The 16804-nt window shown below is 44.9% G+C and overlaps 1 protein-coding gene across 2 annotated transcripts in view; it reads left to right on the top strand.

The window, feature by feature from the left end:
* MED13 (mediator complex subunit 13) overlaps positions 1-16804 on the top strand; it is a 168274-nt gene that overhangs the window by 149295 nt on the left and 2175 nt on the right. Inside the window, exons 25-29 of one of the 2 annotated variants that reach the window (XM_039349995.1) lie at positions 1468-1626; positions 2528-2686; positions 9544-9692; positions 14283-14456; positions 15302-15402. In XM_039349995.1, coding sequence (XP_039205929.1) covers positions 1468-1626; positions 2528-2686; positions 9544-9692; positions 14283-14456; positions 15302-15402 — 742 coding nt within the window. Of the gene's footprint in view, positions 1-1467; positions 1627-2527; positions 2717-9543; positions 9693-14282; positions 14457-15301; positions 15403-16804 lie in introns of both variants that reach the window. The other variant, XM_039349993.1, reaches the window with a different exon arrangement.

The raw sequence follows: 16804 nt of genomic DNA, 5'->3' as shown, positions 1-16804 counted from the left end.
ACATGGCCAAAAATAATGAAGAGAAGAGAAGAGAAGAGAAGAGAATCTATTGTCATTTTAAATGCACACTAATCAGCATACATTAAAATGAAATTGTGTTGCATCCAGCTCTCAAAAAAATACCATTATGCATATACCCACATACCCACACATATATGACACAGAGAAACATCACTCTAGTAGTTCAAATGTATACATATACATCGCCAAAAATAATGAAGAGAAGAGAAGAAGAACTTTATTGTCACTTTGAACTAATCAGCATACATTAAGATGAAATTTTGTTGCATACAGCTCTCAAAAGGGTCACCACCTCCAATGTATACTACATAAATATTACAAAAATACATAAATAAATACAGAGTGATGCATAGTCCCACTACCTCGCTCGAACACATTAAAACCTTCCCAACCATGATATCCCTTATCCCTTATATCCCTCCAAAAACTTTTCACCTTTGAGAGCCAATGCAGCTGCAGACGCTCCAGGCGCCGCCATCTTGAAGCCTAACTTAACAACTGCAGTGATTCACTTAACAACTGCGGCAAGAAATGTTGTAAAATGGGGCAAAACCTGATTGTGGTTGTAAGTCGAGGACTGCCTGTATCTGCTGTACAACCTCGGTGTCTTTAGTCTATTAATATCTGTATGGTACTTTTCAAACCGTGTTTTCAAGGGCACATTATAACATCGTCTTCTGCAGAAGGCAACTCCTGGCTAATAGACTGCTCTCTAGTGATTAGAGTAGTTCTCAAGAATTGGGGTTTGGTTGGTTGCCCAAATCATCCTGTGTCTTGTTTTGTTAATTGGTTGGACCTATACTAGCCCACTTTTATAGCTAATGCACATCCTTTTTGGTAATTACAGGTAATCCTTGACTTCACAACCATTTGTTTCGCAACAATTCCAAGTTACAATGACACTGGAAAAAGTGGCACATGACCATTTTTTCACTAACGACCATTGCAACCTCTCTGTGATCCCGTGATCAAAATTCACCCGCTTGGCTACTGGCATGTACTTAGGACGGTTGCAATGTCCCCGGGTCATGTGACCCTCTTTTGCCACCTGACAAGTAAAGTCAGATTAACAACCGCGTCACTAACTTAAACCAACCGTAGTGGTTCACTTAACGATCGTGGCAAGAATGTGACGTAAAATGGGGCAAGCTCCCTTCAAAACTGTTTCGCTTGGCAGCAGAAATTTTGGGCTCAGTTGCCGTCATAAGTCCAGGACAACCTGTAATTCTTACCAGTTTCCCTTTGGGCTTTTCAGATTAGAAGACAAATAACACACAGGCATTCTGACCAGTTGCAGTTTTTAAGTGGTGGGAAACTCTTTTGACCCGTTTCTTTAAAACCCTCCCAAATGATAACTTCTTCTCTGCAGACAATATTGCTTTCTGGAAGGCTGTTAAAAAAAAAAATGATGCCCCAGGTAATCAGCCGTCCTTGTTTCCTTTCCAGATTGGAGCTGTTTACTGAGTCGCCGAAACCTACAGTCCCTTAGCAAGAGGCTCAAAGACATGTGCAGGATGTGTGGGATTTCTGCTGCTGATTCCCCCAGCATCCTCAGTGCTTGCTTAGTGGCTATGGAACCTCAAGGATCTTTTGTGATCATGCCAGGTATGTACGTAGTCCTTTTCATCTTGCTCAAACTCCCACAAAGGAGATTTTTAATATTATAAACTGCTCAGAGTGGTAAGATGGGTGTCTAATCAATTTTACAAACAAACAAGCAAACGAATAGGCTTGATAGGAATTTTACAGAGGGGAGGGAGGGAGGGAGGGAAGGAAGGAAGGAAGGAAGGAAGGAAGGAAGGAAGGAAGGAAGGAAGGAAGGAAGGAAGGAAGGACTTGATGGGGTTGAACCCTGGTGGCACAGTGATTAGAATGCAGCATTGCAGGCAAACTCTGTCTACCGTTTGGAGTTCGATCCGGATGGGGCTGAAGGTTAATTCAGCCTTCCATCTTTCTGAGCTCAGTAAAATGAGATTGTTGGGGGCAACAGGCTGACATCACAAACCACCCAGAGAGTGCTGTAAAATATTGTGCGGTGGTATATAAGTCTTAGGCGGTATATAAGTCTTAAGCGCTACTGCTATCTCTGGAAGTACACTCCTAAAAATTCCAGAGCTCTCTGTCCAGAGAAGTGCAATGCTAGGAACAGCTAAGATCTTGTGCAAAACCCTCAAACCCCCGGGCTTCTGGAAGAGGACTGGAGATTGAGGAAGACGTGGACCACCCCATAAGGGTGGCGCAGTGGTTAGAATGCAGTATTGCAGGCTAATTCTGCCGACCGCCGGGAGTTCGATGCTGACCAACACAAGGTCGACTCGGCCTTCCATCCTTCCGAGGTCGGTAACATGAGGACCCAGATAGTTGGGGGGCAAGAGGCTGACTCTGTAAACAGCTCAGAGAGGGCTGTAAAGGACGGTGAAGCACTATATAAGTCTTAAGTGCTATTGCTATTTGCTATTGCCTTTGACCCCACGGGTAATTCTCCTCCGTTCTTCTTTTTCTAAAGATTCTGTCTCCACTGGCTCGGTGTTTGGACGCAGCACCACCCTCAATATGCAGACCTCCCAGCTCAATACCCCCCAGGACACTTCGTGCACCCACATACTCGTGTTCCCCACCTCTGCGTCCGTGCAACTGGCACCATCCACCTACACCACTGAAACTGGTTTGGAACTGGCCTTTAATACGAACAATGGTTTGTGTGTGTGCACGTGTGCGTGTGCATGTATGCGCCTGTGCGGGCATGTTAACCAGTGAATAGTTTAATGGATAGAAAAGGGAGAGCTGCAGGTGAAGAGGGCAGCTGTTTTATTGGATCTGGATCTGGAAAGCAGCTGTGCCCATTGATTCCCAACAGCCCGTGGACCCTTTCCTTGCTGCAAGTTGTCCTCGACTTAACGACCATAATTGAGCCCAAAATTTCCATGGCTAAGCCAAGGCAGTTGGTAAGTGAGTTTTGCCCCATTTTGCAACTTTTTCTTTTTGCTGCGGCTGTTAAGCGAATCGCTGCAGTTATTAAGTGAATCATACGGTCATCAAGCGAACCTGCCTTCCCCCATTGAATTGGCTCATTAGAAGCTCTGTGGGAAGGTCCCCAAAGGTGATCCCACGACCCCAGGACAGTGCAACCCTCATAAGGACATGCCAAATGCTGATTTTGATCACGTGATCACTTGAGATGTTTCAATGGTCGCAAGTGTGAAAACTGGTCCTAAGTCACTTTTTTCAGGGCCGTCGTAACTACAAACGGTCACTAAATGAGTGGTTGTAAGTCAAGGACTACCTGTAATCCCTGGGTGGGTGAGTGAGGGAAAGTTCCCTTCCTTCTGCTGAGGTCACCAAAACTCCCAAACTCCACAAATATAGATAGTCCTCACATTTGGGACTGGCATCTCTAGTGCTAAGTGGCACAGTCATTAAGTGAAACGTCACATGACCTCACCATCTTGCAATGTCGCATCCGGCTGTGGTTGTAAAGCGTATCCCAGGTCGTTAAATGCAACGTCATGTGACTGTGACTGCCAGTTTCCCCATTGCCTTTGCTTGTGGGAAGCTGGCTGTGTTGGTTGCAGATGGAGGTCCTATAAGTATGGGATGCTGTGACCATGGTAAATGCATGCTGGTTGCTAAGCATCCACTTATTGCTGGTCCTTGCACTTAACAACCATTGCAGCATCTCTGCTTAACAACCATTGCGGTATCCCTGTTCACTTAACAACTGCAGTGATTAGGTTAACTTTAAAAAAACATGGCAAAAAAAGATCAAAAAATCAGGCGCAGCTCACCACCACCTTGCTTAGCAGTTGAAATTCTGATCCCAATTGTGGTCATAAGCCAAGGACTACCTCTAGATGTCCTTCACTTTAACAAAGCAAACTTGTTATTTACTTTGCAGAAACTATACTGAGCACTTTCGAACTTGGGCCGCCCTCCACTGAAAATTTGGCTGATAATGTAATAGACTGCTCACACAGGGATTAAAGAGAATAGGCCTAGCCAGTTCTTTGCACTGGCTGGAAACAAATATGATAAAAGAAACAAAACTGATTGGCAACGTGTCAGAGGTGGGTAGACTTAATCACTGATTCAAGGGCTGGGAATATCCAAGGAATATCCTGGGTGCATAACAATTTAGATCCAGCCTTCGTAGTTCAGCCCCGAACAGTAACTGTTGTAATAGAGATCAGATAATGTGGGCAAACTGCAGTCCCTTCCCTGAAGTATTACTATGTAGTGCAGGGGTAGGCAACTATAACAACTTTACAATCTGTGGACTTTAATTCCAATAATAATAATAATAATAATAATAATAATAATAATAATAATACCTGAATGTGGCATGGATTGACTACAAAAAGGCATTTGACTCTCTGCCACATGACTGGATAATCAAGTGCCTAGAAATAACAGGAGTAAGTAGAAACATCAGAAAATTTGTGCAAAGATCGATGGCACAATGGAAGACACAGTTGCAGATCAATGGTGAAAAGCTGGGAGAGGTTAATATCAAGAGAGGAATATTTCAAGGAGATTCATTATCACCATTACTATTTGTTATTGCACTGTTTCCTCTGTCAACAATACTGAATAACTCAGGACATGGCTATCAAACATCAAAAACATCTGCAGACTATCCCACCTCCTTTATATGGATGATCTGAAGCTGTATGGAAAAACATCATCTGAAATAGAATCGCTGCTCAACACTGTCCGTATATATAGCCAAGATATTGTAATGGAGTTTGGCTTGGACAAATGTGCCACACTTACTATCAAACAAGGAAAAATAGTGAAAACTGAAGGAATCAAGATGCCCCACGAAAATAACATTAAGAGTCTGGATGAGGAAGAGTACTACAAATACTTGGGTATCCTTCAAGCTGACAACATCAAGCACACTGAAGTCAAGAAAAAGATTAGAGGTGAATACATCAAGAGAGTGAAGAAGATCTTAAAGTCCAAACTCAATGGAGGAAATACCATAAAGGCAATCAACACCTGGGCAATCCCAGTCATTAGGTACACAGCTGGAATAGTGGACTGGACTCAAGCAGAACTAAAAGCAATGGATAGGCAGACCAGAAAAATAATGACAATGAATCATGCCCTTCATCCACGCAGTGACATTGATAGACTTTATCTACCAAGGCAAATAGGTGGGCGTGGAATGCTACAAGTACATCAGATGGTTGAAGAAGAAAAAATGGCTTTGGAAGAATATCTGAAGAACAATGATGAAGATGCACTGAAATTAGTATATCAGGAAGGCTTACTAACTACTGGAGAGACCAAACTGGCCTACAAGAAAGACCAAATGAAGAACAGAATAGAGGCATGGGAAGACAAAGCACTACATGGCCAATACATGAAAAAAATAGCTGGGAAAGCAGATAATAATAAAACCTGGCAATGGCTAAGAGCAGGAAAATTGAAGAAAGAGACCGAGGGACTAATTCTGGCTGCACAAGACCAAGCCTTAAGGACAAATGCATACAAAGTCAAAATTGAGAAGACAGCAACAGACAGTAAGTGCCGCCTATGCAAAGAAGCTGAAGAAACAGTGGACCACCTGGTAAGCTGTTGCAAGAAGATTGCACAGACTGACTACAAGCAGCGGCATGACAAAGTAGCAACAATGGTGCATTGGAAGATCTGCAAAAAATATCATTTGCCTGTAAGCAAAAACTGGTGGGATCATAAAATAGAGAAAGTCATAGAAAATGATAAAATTAAACTGCTCTGGGACTTCAGAATTCAAACAGACAAGCACCTGCAACATAACACCCCAGACTTAACAATTGTCGATAAGAAAGACAAAAAAGTCTGGATAGTGGACGTGGCAGTGCCTGGAGACAGCAGAATAGAAGAGAAAGAACTGGAGAAGATAACAAAATACAAAGACCTACAAATAGAAATAGAAAGACTGTGGCAAAAGCAAGCAAGGGTAGTACCAATAGTCATAGGCTCCTTGGGTGCAATCCCAAAACAACTGGAGCACCACTTGAACACCATTGGCATTGACAAATTTGCTATTAGTCAATTGCAAAAGGCGGCCTTATTAGGAACTGCTTCCATCCTGCGACGATACCTGTAATACCATCAAACATCCACATCTGCCTATCCCAGGTCCTGGGTAAGGACTCGATAGGTAGACAAAATGCCAAATCCAGTCTGAACATCTGGCTGACTGTGCGATGATCGATAATAATAATAATAATATATACACCATCAAACATCCACATCTGCCTATCCCAGGTCCTGGGTAAGGACTCGATAGGTAGACAAAATGCCAAATCCAGTCTGAACATCTGGCTGACTGTGCGATGATCGGTAATAATAATAATAATAATAATAATAATAATAATGACTTTGGAAGAATATCTGAAGAACAATGATGAAGATGCACTGAAATTAGTATATCAGGAAGGCTTACTGACTACTGGAGAGACCAAACTGGCCTACAAGAAAGACCAAATGAAGAACAGAATAGAGGCATGGGAAGACAAAGCACTACATGGCCAATACATGAAAAAAATAGCTGGGAAAGCAGATAATAACAAGACCTGGCAATGGCTAAGAGCAGGAAAATTGAAGAAAGAGACCGAGGGACTAATTCTGGCTGCACAAGACCAAGCCTTAAGGACAAATGCATATAAAGTCAAAATTGAGAAGACAGCAACAGACAGTAAGTGCCGCCTATGCAAAGAAGCTGAAGAAACAGTGGACCACTGGTAAGCTGTTGCAAGAAGATTGCACAGACTGATTACAAGCAGCGGCATGACAAAGTATCAACAATGGTGCATTGGAAGATCTGCAAAAAATAACATTTGCCTGTAAGCGAAAACTGGTGGGATCATAAAATAGAGAAAGTCAGAGAAAATGATAAAATTAAACTGCTCTGGGACTTCAGAATTCAAACAGACAAGCACCTGCAACATAACACCCCAGACTTAACAATTGTCGATAAGAAAGACAAAAAAGTCTGGATAGTGGACGTGGCAGTGCCTGTAGACAGCAGAATAGACGAGAAAGAACTGGAGAAGATAACAAAATACAAAGACCTACAAATAGAAATAGAAAGACTGTGGCAAAAGCAAGCAAGGGTAGTACCAATAGTCATAGGCTCCTTGGGTGCAATCCCAAAACAACTGGAGCACCACTTGAACACCATTGGCATTGACAAATTCGCTATTAGTCAATTGCAAAAGGCGGCCTTACTAGGAACTGCTTCCATCCTGCGACGATACCTGTAATACCATCAAACATCCACATCTGCCTATCCCAGGTCCTTGGTAAGGACTTGATAGGTAGACAAAATGCCAAATCCAGTCTGAACATCTGGCTGACTGTGCGATGATCCATAATAATAATAATAATTATTATTATTATTAGTAGTAGTAGTAGTACCGTATATGCCAGCGTATTAGGCGACCTGGCGTATAAGACGACCCCCGTCTTTGTCGCCGAGCCACATTCCTAGAACGTCGTCTTATACGCCGGAAACTACCAGTATTTCCGGCGTATAAGACGACTCGGCGTATAAGACGACCCCCGTCTTTGACGCCGAGTTTAGCGCCTCCGGAAGTCGTCTTATATGCCGGCATATACGGTAGTAGTAAAGTTGGAAGGGAGGTTGGAGGTCATCTAGTCCAACCCCCTGCTCAGGCAGGAAACCCTATACCATTTCGGACAAATGGCTGTCCAGTCTCTTCTTAAAAACCTCCAGTGTTGGAGCATTTACAGCTTCTGGAGGCAGGTTGTTCCACTGGTTAATTGTTCTCACTGTCAAGAAACTTCTCCTTAGTTCTAGGTTGCTTCTCTCCTTGATGAGTTTCCATCCGTTGCTTCTTGTCCTGCCCTCAGGCGCTTTGGAGAATAGCTTGACTCCCTCTTCTTTGTGGCAGCCCCTGAGATATTGGAACACGGCTATCATGTCCCCCCTCGTCCTTCTCTTCTTTAAACTAGACACACCCAATTCCAGCAATCGTTCCTTATATGTTTTAGCTTCCAGTCCCCTAATCATCTTTGTTGCTCTTCTCTGTACTCTTTCTAGAGTCTTAGCATCTTTTTTACATCGCAGTGACCAAAACTGAATACAACTTGAGTAGCTCAGGAATTCTGGAAGTCCACAGGTCATAAAGTTGGCATAGATGCCCACCTTGATATAGTGGGACCTAGGAAGTGGGCTTTTATTGTAACTGCCCCTACATTCATCCATCCATCCATCCATCCATCCATTCATTCATCCAGCCATCCAATCAATTTCTATAGCCGCTCATCTCAGTCAATGGCTCTGGGTGAATTACAGTTCAAAATATATTACAATTAAGGCACTAAAACATTTTAAAACCATTAAAAATATATATATCCAAAATAAATAAATATAAATTGCAGCTGAGAGACTTGGCTCGTAGCAATACGGCCACGGAACGTGGCACTTGAAACATTCAGCACCCCAAGCTAGGGAATGTAGCCAGGTTTTTAGGGCCTTACGAAAGGCTTAACGGTCGGGGCCATTTTAATCTCCGAAGAGAGAACGTTCCGTGGAGCAAGGGCCACTGTGGATAAACCCTGTTTTCTGGTCCCCACCTGGCTGATGGTATCTGCTAAATCGCATTAGACACGCAGAAAGGACTGGGAGAAGATGGTCCCTTCAGGTAACCTGGCCCCAAGCCATGTAGGGCTTTAAAGGTGACAGCCAGCACCTTGAATTGCACTTGGAAACACAGCACAGCTGGTTATGGAATACCTTCCCACCCCCTTTAGAATACTGGAAAGCCAATAAAACCTGGTTCTTCGTGTAGGCTCCGTGATAGCGTTATAGTCTGTGGAGCAGTGCTTCTCAACCTGTGGGTCGGGACCCCATTTGGGGTCGAACGACCATTTCACGGGGGTCGCCAAACAACGCAGTCCGCCATTTTCCCCCCCCTTTTCCTTAGCTGTGCTACTCCCTTTTCTTCTATTGGCTTTTGAAAGCCAATAGAATAGACTCTTTTGAATAGAGTCTAATTCTATTGGCTTTCAAAAGCCAATAGGAATTGTCCAGGCTGTCTCTGCCCTGCTGAGCCCGCCAAAAGTCCCACTCTGCAAACGGTGCTGCACCAGTTGAGTAGTCCTCGACTTACGACCGGTTGAGTAGTCCTTGACTTACGACCGGTTGGGGGGTCGTGGCATTAAAAAGGTTGAGAACCAGTGCTGTGGAGGGTTGATGAAAGTGCCAGGTTTGTTATTTTTTGTTATGTGGTTTTTATGGTTTGATTGTTCTTGTGAGCTGCTGAAGAGTTGTTTCAAGATGGGCAGCCATTTGCATCAGAGCAAATCAGAGCAAATCCCATCAAATCTATAAGCCGACTCACAATCGTTGGGTCTAACACTGTATGGATGTGTGTGTGCTTTCTTTCTTTCTTTCTTTCTTTCTTTCTTTCTTTCTTTCTTTCTTTCTTTCTTTCTTTCTTTCTTTCTTTCAAGCAAGTTGAGTTGCTCCTTTTAGTCAATGTTTTTCTGTGAATCTTTTCTTTCAAGATGGACCAGATGGAATGGGAATCTTTGATTTGCTGGACACTGCAGATGACCTGGACCCTGATATCATCAACATCCTTCCTGCGTCCCCAACAGGATCCCCTGTTCACTCACCAGGTTCTCACTTCACCCACGGAGGTGATATGGGCAAGGTAACTTTGCATGAGAAAACAGAGGAGGTTTTTTTTTTTTACCTGATTGACATTTCTTCTTGGATACAGCAATTACTCCAGAATACTTAAATGCTTCTGCAACCAATGCTTACAGGTTCACAATAGTGATGATGATGATGATGAAGATGATGATGATGATGATAATGATGATGATGATGATGCTTGCAGGGTAATCAGATCTACAAAACTATAATTTGATTATCATAGCAGATGGCAGAGCCAAGCTTGAAAAGGCAAAGCAGGGTTTTATCAAGGAAGCACTTGAGTGGGAAATCTCTTGTAGGCCGCAATTAACCAGGGAGACCAGTTGCAATGTGAAAGTTGGATCATAAGAGAGGCTGAGCGCCAAAGAATTGAGGCCTTTGAACTCTGGTGCTGGAAAAGACTTCTTCAAGTCCCCTGGACTGCAAGGTGATCCAACCGGTCAGTCCTAGAGGAGATCAACCCCGACTGCTCTTTAGAAGGCCAGATCCTGAAGTTGAAACTCAAGTACTTTGGCCACCTAATGAGAAGGAAGGACTCACTGGAGAAGAGCCTAATGCTGGGAAAGATGGAGGGCAAGAGAAGAAGGGGACGACAGATAATGAGGTGGCCTGGATGGAGTAACTGAAGGAGGAGGCGTGAGCTTAAATGGACTCAAGAAGATGGTAGAGGACAGGAAGGCCTGGAGGAACGTTGTCCATGGGGTCGCGATGGGTCGGACACAACTTTGCAACTAACAACAAAAACAAGGAAGAGGAGTTGAGTTCAAAGCACTAAGAGTTTATTTTTGTCACCCATACACCAGAGTTTGGTAAATTAACAGCTGAAGCTGAATTGGCGTTAGATAAAGGCCAGTGTAATTCATGGAGGGCTGGACTTGGTCCTCTTGTGGATGCGCAATGATTCCAAACAGATGATGCGTTTAACCCCACCTTCCAATTCAGTCTGCTCAGCTCCTAAACCTCCAGGCTTGTAGGCTATTCTGGGAATCAAAAAAACAGAATCCTGGAAGAAGACAAAATCTCCATGTTGTTGTGAAGATAAAAGCAGGGATGGGCCATTCTAGCCACCAGGAATTAAATGCAACTTGAAGGCAACGTTACTTATAGTGTGATCACCCTTACAATATGCTAGTCAGTTCTAACTGTAGCATGTTAAAAGGAAAATACAGAGCAGGAGACGGTGGCAAAAATAGCAAAATTATCAGGAGGTTGAACTATCATTCTTCACAAGCAAATACTATTTTGGAAAAAGGGGGAATAAGGGAAAATGTAATAACACATTTATGGAATTATGCACGGGAAGGATATATCTATACAGGCAGTCCTTTGACTTATGACCACAATTGAGCCCAACGTTTCTGTTGCTAAGCAAAACATTTGCTAAGTGAGTTATGCCCCATTTTATGAGCTCTGTTGCCACCGTTGTTAAATCACTGCAATTGTTAGTGACACAGTTAAGGGAGCCTTTGCTTGTCAGAAGGTCACAAAAGGGGATCACGTGACCCCCCCCCCGGACACTGCAACTGTCATAAATATGAGTAGGTTGCCAAGCGGCTGGATTTTGATCACGTGACTGTGGGGGGATGCTGCTACAGTCCTCAATGTGAAAAACAGTCATAACTCCTTTTGCAGCGCCGTTGTTAATATCAAATGTTCACTAAACCAACTATTGTAAATTGTGAAAATAAACACACAGACCTACTAGGCACTAAGACAGTGGTTCTCAACCTTTTTAATGCCGCGACCCCCAACCGGTTGTAAGTTGAGGACTAAACCGGTCGTAAGTTGAGGACTTTCCCTGCCCGGGAGCGCCGCACATGCATGGTGCCGCCCCCTGCGCCGGCCGAGGCGTAGCTGGCAAGCGGCAGAGACGGAGCAGGCCGACCACCGGCTGAGCCACCAGCTGGCCCAGCCCAAGGGAGGTAAGGCACCCACCGGAAAAGGGGAAAAAAAATGGCGGACAGCCTTGCTTGGTGACCCCCGTGAAATGGTCGATCGACCCCAAATGGGGTCGCGACCCATAGGTTGAGAACTGCTGCACTAAGAAGAACAGCAGAAAGATAAACACAAATAAGACCTGTAATTCCACACCAGCAAGATAAAAAATTGGCAGCCTAATACAGTCAAACAAGAATATTAATAATTAGTCAGCAGATGCCTGCTAAAGCAAAGTTATTTTCATGGCTCTCTGGAAAGCAAATTTAGGAGGGTGCCTGATGTATCTCCGGAGATAAACCATCCACAATAAGGTGGCCGCTTGAAATAAGACTTGTCCTCCGCTTTGTGATCCCTTGATTTCTCATGGGTAGACAGATCCCACCTGGGGGTGGGGGAGACAGTCCCTAAGGCAGGGGTAGGCAACCTTGACTATTTTATGACTCGTGGACCAACTTCCAGAATTCCCGAGCCAGCCATGCAGACCTTTGGTGTAGTGGTTAAAATGCTGAACTATTTCGTTCTAGGTTACTTCTTTCCTTGATTAGTTTCCATCTGGGGCTTCTTGCCTTGCCTTCTGGGGCTTTGGATAATTGCTTGACCCCCCTATTCTCTGTGGCAGCCCCTCAAATATTGGAAGATGCTACCATGTCACCCCAGTCTTTCTTTTCATTACATTAGACCAGGGGTAGGCAACCATGGCTCTTTTATGACTCGTGGATTTCAACTCCCAGAATTCCTGAGCCAGCCATGCTGAGGAGAAATGGAGAGGTTTCCATGCTGAGCCATGCTGGCTCAGGAATTCTGGGAGTTGAAGTCCACGAGTCATAAAAGAGCCAAGGTTGCCTACCCCTGCCCTAAGGTAAGTTGGAGTCAAGCCTTAAAGGATTTTATAAGTCAAAACTGGTACTTTGAATTTGGCTGGTAAACAACTGATAGTGCAGTGCAGGGAATATGTGTGTGTGTTTCTCTCCCTCTCTCTTCTATGATGTTAGTACTGAGCAGGATATTTCAATGAAGCTCAGCAATGAAGCTGAAATAAAACTCGAATTCCCATACAGGTAGTCCTCAACTCACAACCACAATTGGGACCAGAATTTGCATTGCTAAACATCAACAGTTGTTAAGTGAGCCAGGCCCAATTGTACGATCTTTTCTTGCCCTGTTTGTTTTTTTTTTAAACTAATCACTGCAGTTGTTCAGTGAATCATTGCAGCCGATAAGTGACTCTGTCTTCCTGCATTGCCTTTGCTTAATGGAAGTTGGCTGTGAAGGTTGCAAATAGCAATCGCCGGACCCCAGGATATTGCAGCTGTCGTAAATACACACCAGTTGCCAAGCGCCCAAATTTTGATCACATGTCCATGGGGAGGCTGCAGGGGTCATAAGCGTGGACGCTGGTATACATTCCTTTTTTTTCAATGCCGTTGTAACGTCAAACGGTAGTAAGACGAGGACTACCTGAAGTACGTGGTTAGAGTCACTTAGTGTCTGATGAAATTGGCCAGCAGGAGATAATAAGATAACGGTGAGCAAGTTAAATCCTTAAGGTGAATTGAACACATTTCTAGGCAATGAGGCTATTGGTGGCTATAAACTCTGTGGCAAGGAGGGGAAGGAGATTGTGTGTATATGTGTGGTGTGTGAGGGAGTGATTGCATGATCGCTCCTCAGGTCTTGCTTGTAAGTTTCCCAGAAGCAACTAGGTCAGTGGTGGCGAACCTATGGCACGCATGCCAGAGGCGGCACTCAGAGCCCCTTCTGTGGGGAGAAGAGGAGAAGTGGGGAGAAAGGGGAGGAGAGTGGTGAAGGAAAGAGGAGAGGAAGAAGAGGGAAGTAGGGAAGAGAAGAAAGGGAGAAAGAAGGTAGAGAAGAAGGAGTGTGGATACGGTGAAAGGGGAAATGGGCGAGCAACACCAAAAGTCATGTGTATTGTATTTATTTCATTTTGCTAAAAGTATCTTATATACGAATGTAAAAAGAATGTATGTTAACATCCGATAAATATCACGGTATATGTATGGGGGAGAGTTTGAAAAAATGAAAAATTATTTAAAAAAAAAAAGAGCCCCCTCTGTGGGCACGTGCGCCATGCCCCGGAGATGGCAACCGTTCCTCTTCAACCAGCTGCTTGCTAACTCGCCGAGGTCCCACATGGCTGGATGCATCCCAGCACCCATCCGCTCGCTGGCCTGTGTGTATGGGGGCCAATGGTTTCAGGCAGCAGCCGCCCAGCCCCTGCCTCACCTTGCCCTGTGACAATGGCACCCCCGCCCTGCCTCACGTTGCCTCTCCCTGCAGGACGAGCCTCCTGCCCACTGCCCTACCTGCCAGAGACCCCCTGGATCTCCCCCAACCCTGCCCGGCCCCCACAGGTGTCCCTCCCCACGAGCAACTTTGAGGTGATCATGCCCACCTTGGCCACACCCACCCAGTCTGCCATGACCACCACAGCCAGGCCCACCCAGTGGGCCACGCCCACCTGGCACCCGTCGATACATAAGTGGGTTTTGGGTTGCAGTTTGGGCACTCGGTCTCTAAAAGGTTCGCCATCACTGACCTAGGTGATCACTAGCTAAAACAAAATGTTGAATTGCTGAGCTCTTGGAGGCTGATCCTAAATGCCAGTTTTCTCTGTCGGTTTGATCAGGGTCAAGGTACAGACCGGCTGCTGTCGACCGAATCCCACGATGAAGTCCCCAACATTCTGCAGCAGCCGTTGGCCCTCGGCTACTTCGTCTCCACCGCTAAAGCCGGTCCGTTGCCTGACTGGTTTTGGTCGGCCTGCCCTCAAGCACAAAATCAGTGTCCTCTGTTTCTTAAGGTAAGGCGCTCTCCCCTGCGTATTGCTTGCGGAGGGGCGGGGTGTTAGTTGAAGATTGTGTGACAAACAGGGAAGCTAAAGCCCTAAGACGGGGTGCCTTTTTCTTTTTCTCATGTTATTTCCGAGGGACAGTTTTGGGAAAGGAAAAGGAAAGCCAAATGGAGGAAGGAAAGGAAAAGAAAGAGGCAAGGAAAGTAAAAAAAAAAATAAAAAAGAAAAGCGACTATGGAGCAGGTCACGGTTGTCACAAAAGTGCTTCTCCAAAAGGCTTCCTTGGTGTGTTTGTGTTTTTTTAAAAAAAGGTTTTGCTTTTCCTACAAGAAGCTTCTTCAGTTGTGAAAAGCACTTTGGGACAAAAGGAGACGGAAAGAAGGAAAGGAGAAAGGAAACAGAAAAGGGAAGGAGAGGAGAAGAATGAAAAGGAAGGGAAGGAGATTGAGGAAGCGAAGGGAACAGAAAGAAAGGAAAGGAGAATGGAGGAAGGAAAGAATGGAGAAAAGAAAGGATAGTAAAGGAAGACATTCCGTAGGGATTATGGCAGGTATACAAGAAGTGTAAATATTACACCATACCTGTATCATAGGTTCATGAAATCTGCAGTTCAAGGCTGCTTTTCCAAAGCAGGAGGGAGCTTCTGCCCCTCTACACAAGGAGGTAACAGCTACAAGTCTTAGGAGACGCCTGTAATCAAGGCCACTTAGCCCAGAACTCCTGGCTTTATTTCCAAGTTATTTTTTATTCTGAGATTTCGCCCCATAAGATAGAGCCTCCATCGCAGATTGAATCGGGAGATACGAACTTCACACTGAGCACTGTTGACTCTGGGCTTTGGCTTTTTCTTAAAGGCTTCTTTGCACCTCCACGTGCCTTCAGTGCAATCGGACGAGCTACTTCACAGTAAACACTCCCACCCTCTTGACTCGAATCAAACTTCCGATGTCCTCAGGTAGGCCCCTTCACTGGGTGTGTGCAAGTGTGCTTATCGCAGAAATGTATGTTCCTTTATTTTAAGATCCACCACTCGGCGCAATCTCTGGCTTAACCTGTCGGTCGCTTCCTTCCTTCCTTTCGTTTGTTTTGTTTTGCTTTGCCTTTCTATCTCGATATAAGCCAAGGATCTCCAAACTTGGCAACTTAATGACTTGTGGACTTTAACCCCCAGAATTCCCCAGTCAGCTATTGAACTTCTGGGAGTTGAAGTCCACAAGTCTTAAAGTTGCCAAGTTTGGAGACTTCTGATATAATCTCTAGATCTTGGGAGACTGGGCCAAGAGACACAGCCAAATCAGGTAAGAGACAGAATAGCCCTTAACTGGATAGGGGTGAAACAAGATCCATCCTTCCTTCCTTCCTTCCTTCCTTCCTTCCTTCCTTCCTTCCTTCCTTCCTTCCTTCCTTCCTTCCTTCCTTCTTTCTTTCTTTCTTTCTTCTTCTTCTCCTCCTCCTCCTTCTTCTTCTCCTCCTTCTCTTCCTCCTTCTTCTGGTGCTGTTCTCCTCCTCCCTCCTCCTCCTCTTCTGCTCCTGCTTCTTCTGCTTCTGCTGCTGCTGCTTCTTGTTCTCCTCTTCCTCCCTCCTTCTCTTCTGCTGCTGCTTCTTGTTCTTCTCCTCCTCCTGCTTCTGCTTCTTGTTCTCCTCCTCCTCCTCTTCCTCTCCTCCTGCTTCTCCTGCTTCTGGTTCTCCTCCTCTTCTCTTCTTGCTCCTGCTTCTTCTGCTGCTGCTTCTTGTTCTCCTCCTCTTCCTCTTTCCTCCTCCTCCTCCTCCTCCTCCTGCTCCTCCTCCTGCTCCTGCTCTTCCTCCTCCTTCCCGTGCAGTCAGCCAGATATTCAGACTGGGTTTGGCATTTTTATCCCCTATCAAGTTCTTCCCCAGAATAGGCAAATTTTTATTATTATTAAATGAACTTGCCACTTATCTTGTGGCTTGAGGCCATTCCAAGCAACCGTGAAAGGAATCCTCCCTAATTTCTTGGACTGTAAAGCGGGGGGGAGAGGAGATGTAGAGGTAATCCTCGACTTACAACAATTCGTTCAGTGACTGTTAAAAGTTACAACGGCATTGAAAAAAATGACTCATGACCATTTTTCACACGTATGACCATTGCTGCATCCCCGTGGTCAGGTGAACAAAATTCAGACGATTGGCAACTGATTCATATTTACGACAGTTGCGGTGTCCCGGGGGGTCACGCGATCCCCTTTTGCGACCTTCTGACAAGCAAAGTCAGTGGGGGAAGCCAGATTCACTTAACAGCCGTGTGACTAACTTAACAACTGCTGTGATTCACTTAGCAGCTGTAGCAAGAAAGGTCGTAAAACGGGGCAAAATTCAGTTCACACCTGTCTTGCTTA

The sequence above is a fragment of the Crotalus tigris genome, unplaced genomic scaffold, assembly GCF_016545835.1.
Source record: "Crotalus tigris isolate CLP2741 ecotype Arizona unplaced genomic scaffold, ASM1654583v1 scf7180000018306.2785112, whole genome shotgun sequence".
In the NCBI taxonomy this organism is placed as follows: Eukaryota; Metazoa; Chordata; class Lepidosauria; order Squamata; family Viperidae; genus Crotalus; species Crotalus tigris.
Note: the sequence above shows the minus strand (reverse complement) of the source record. Positions and strands in the feature narration are given on the sequence as shown.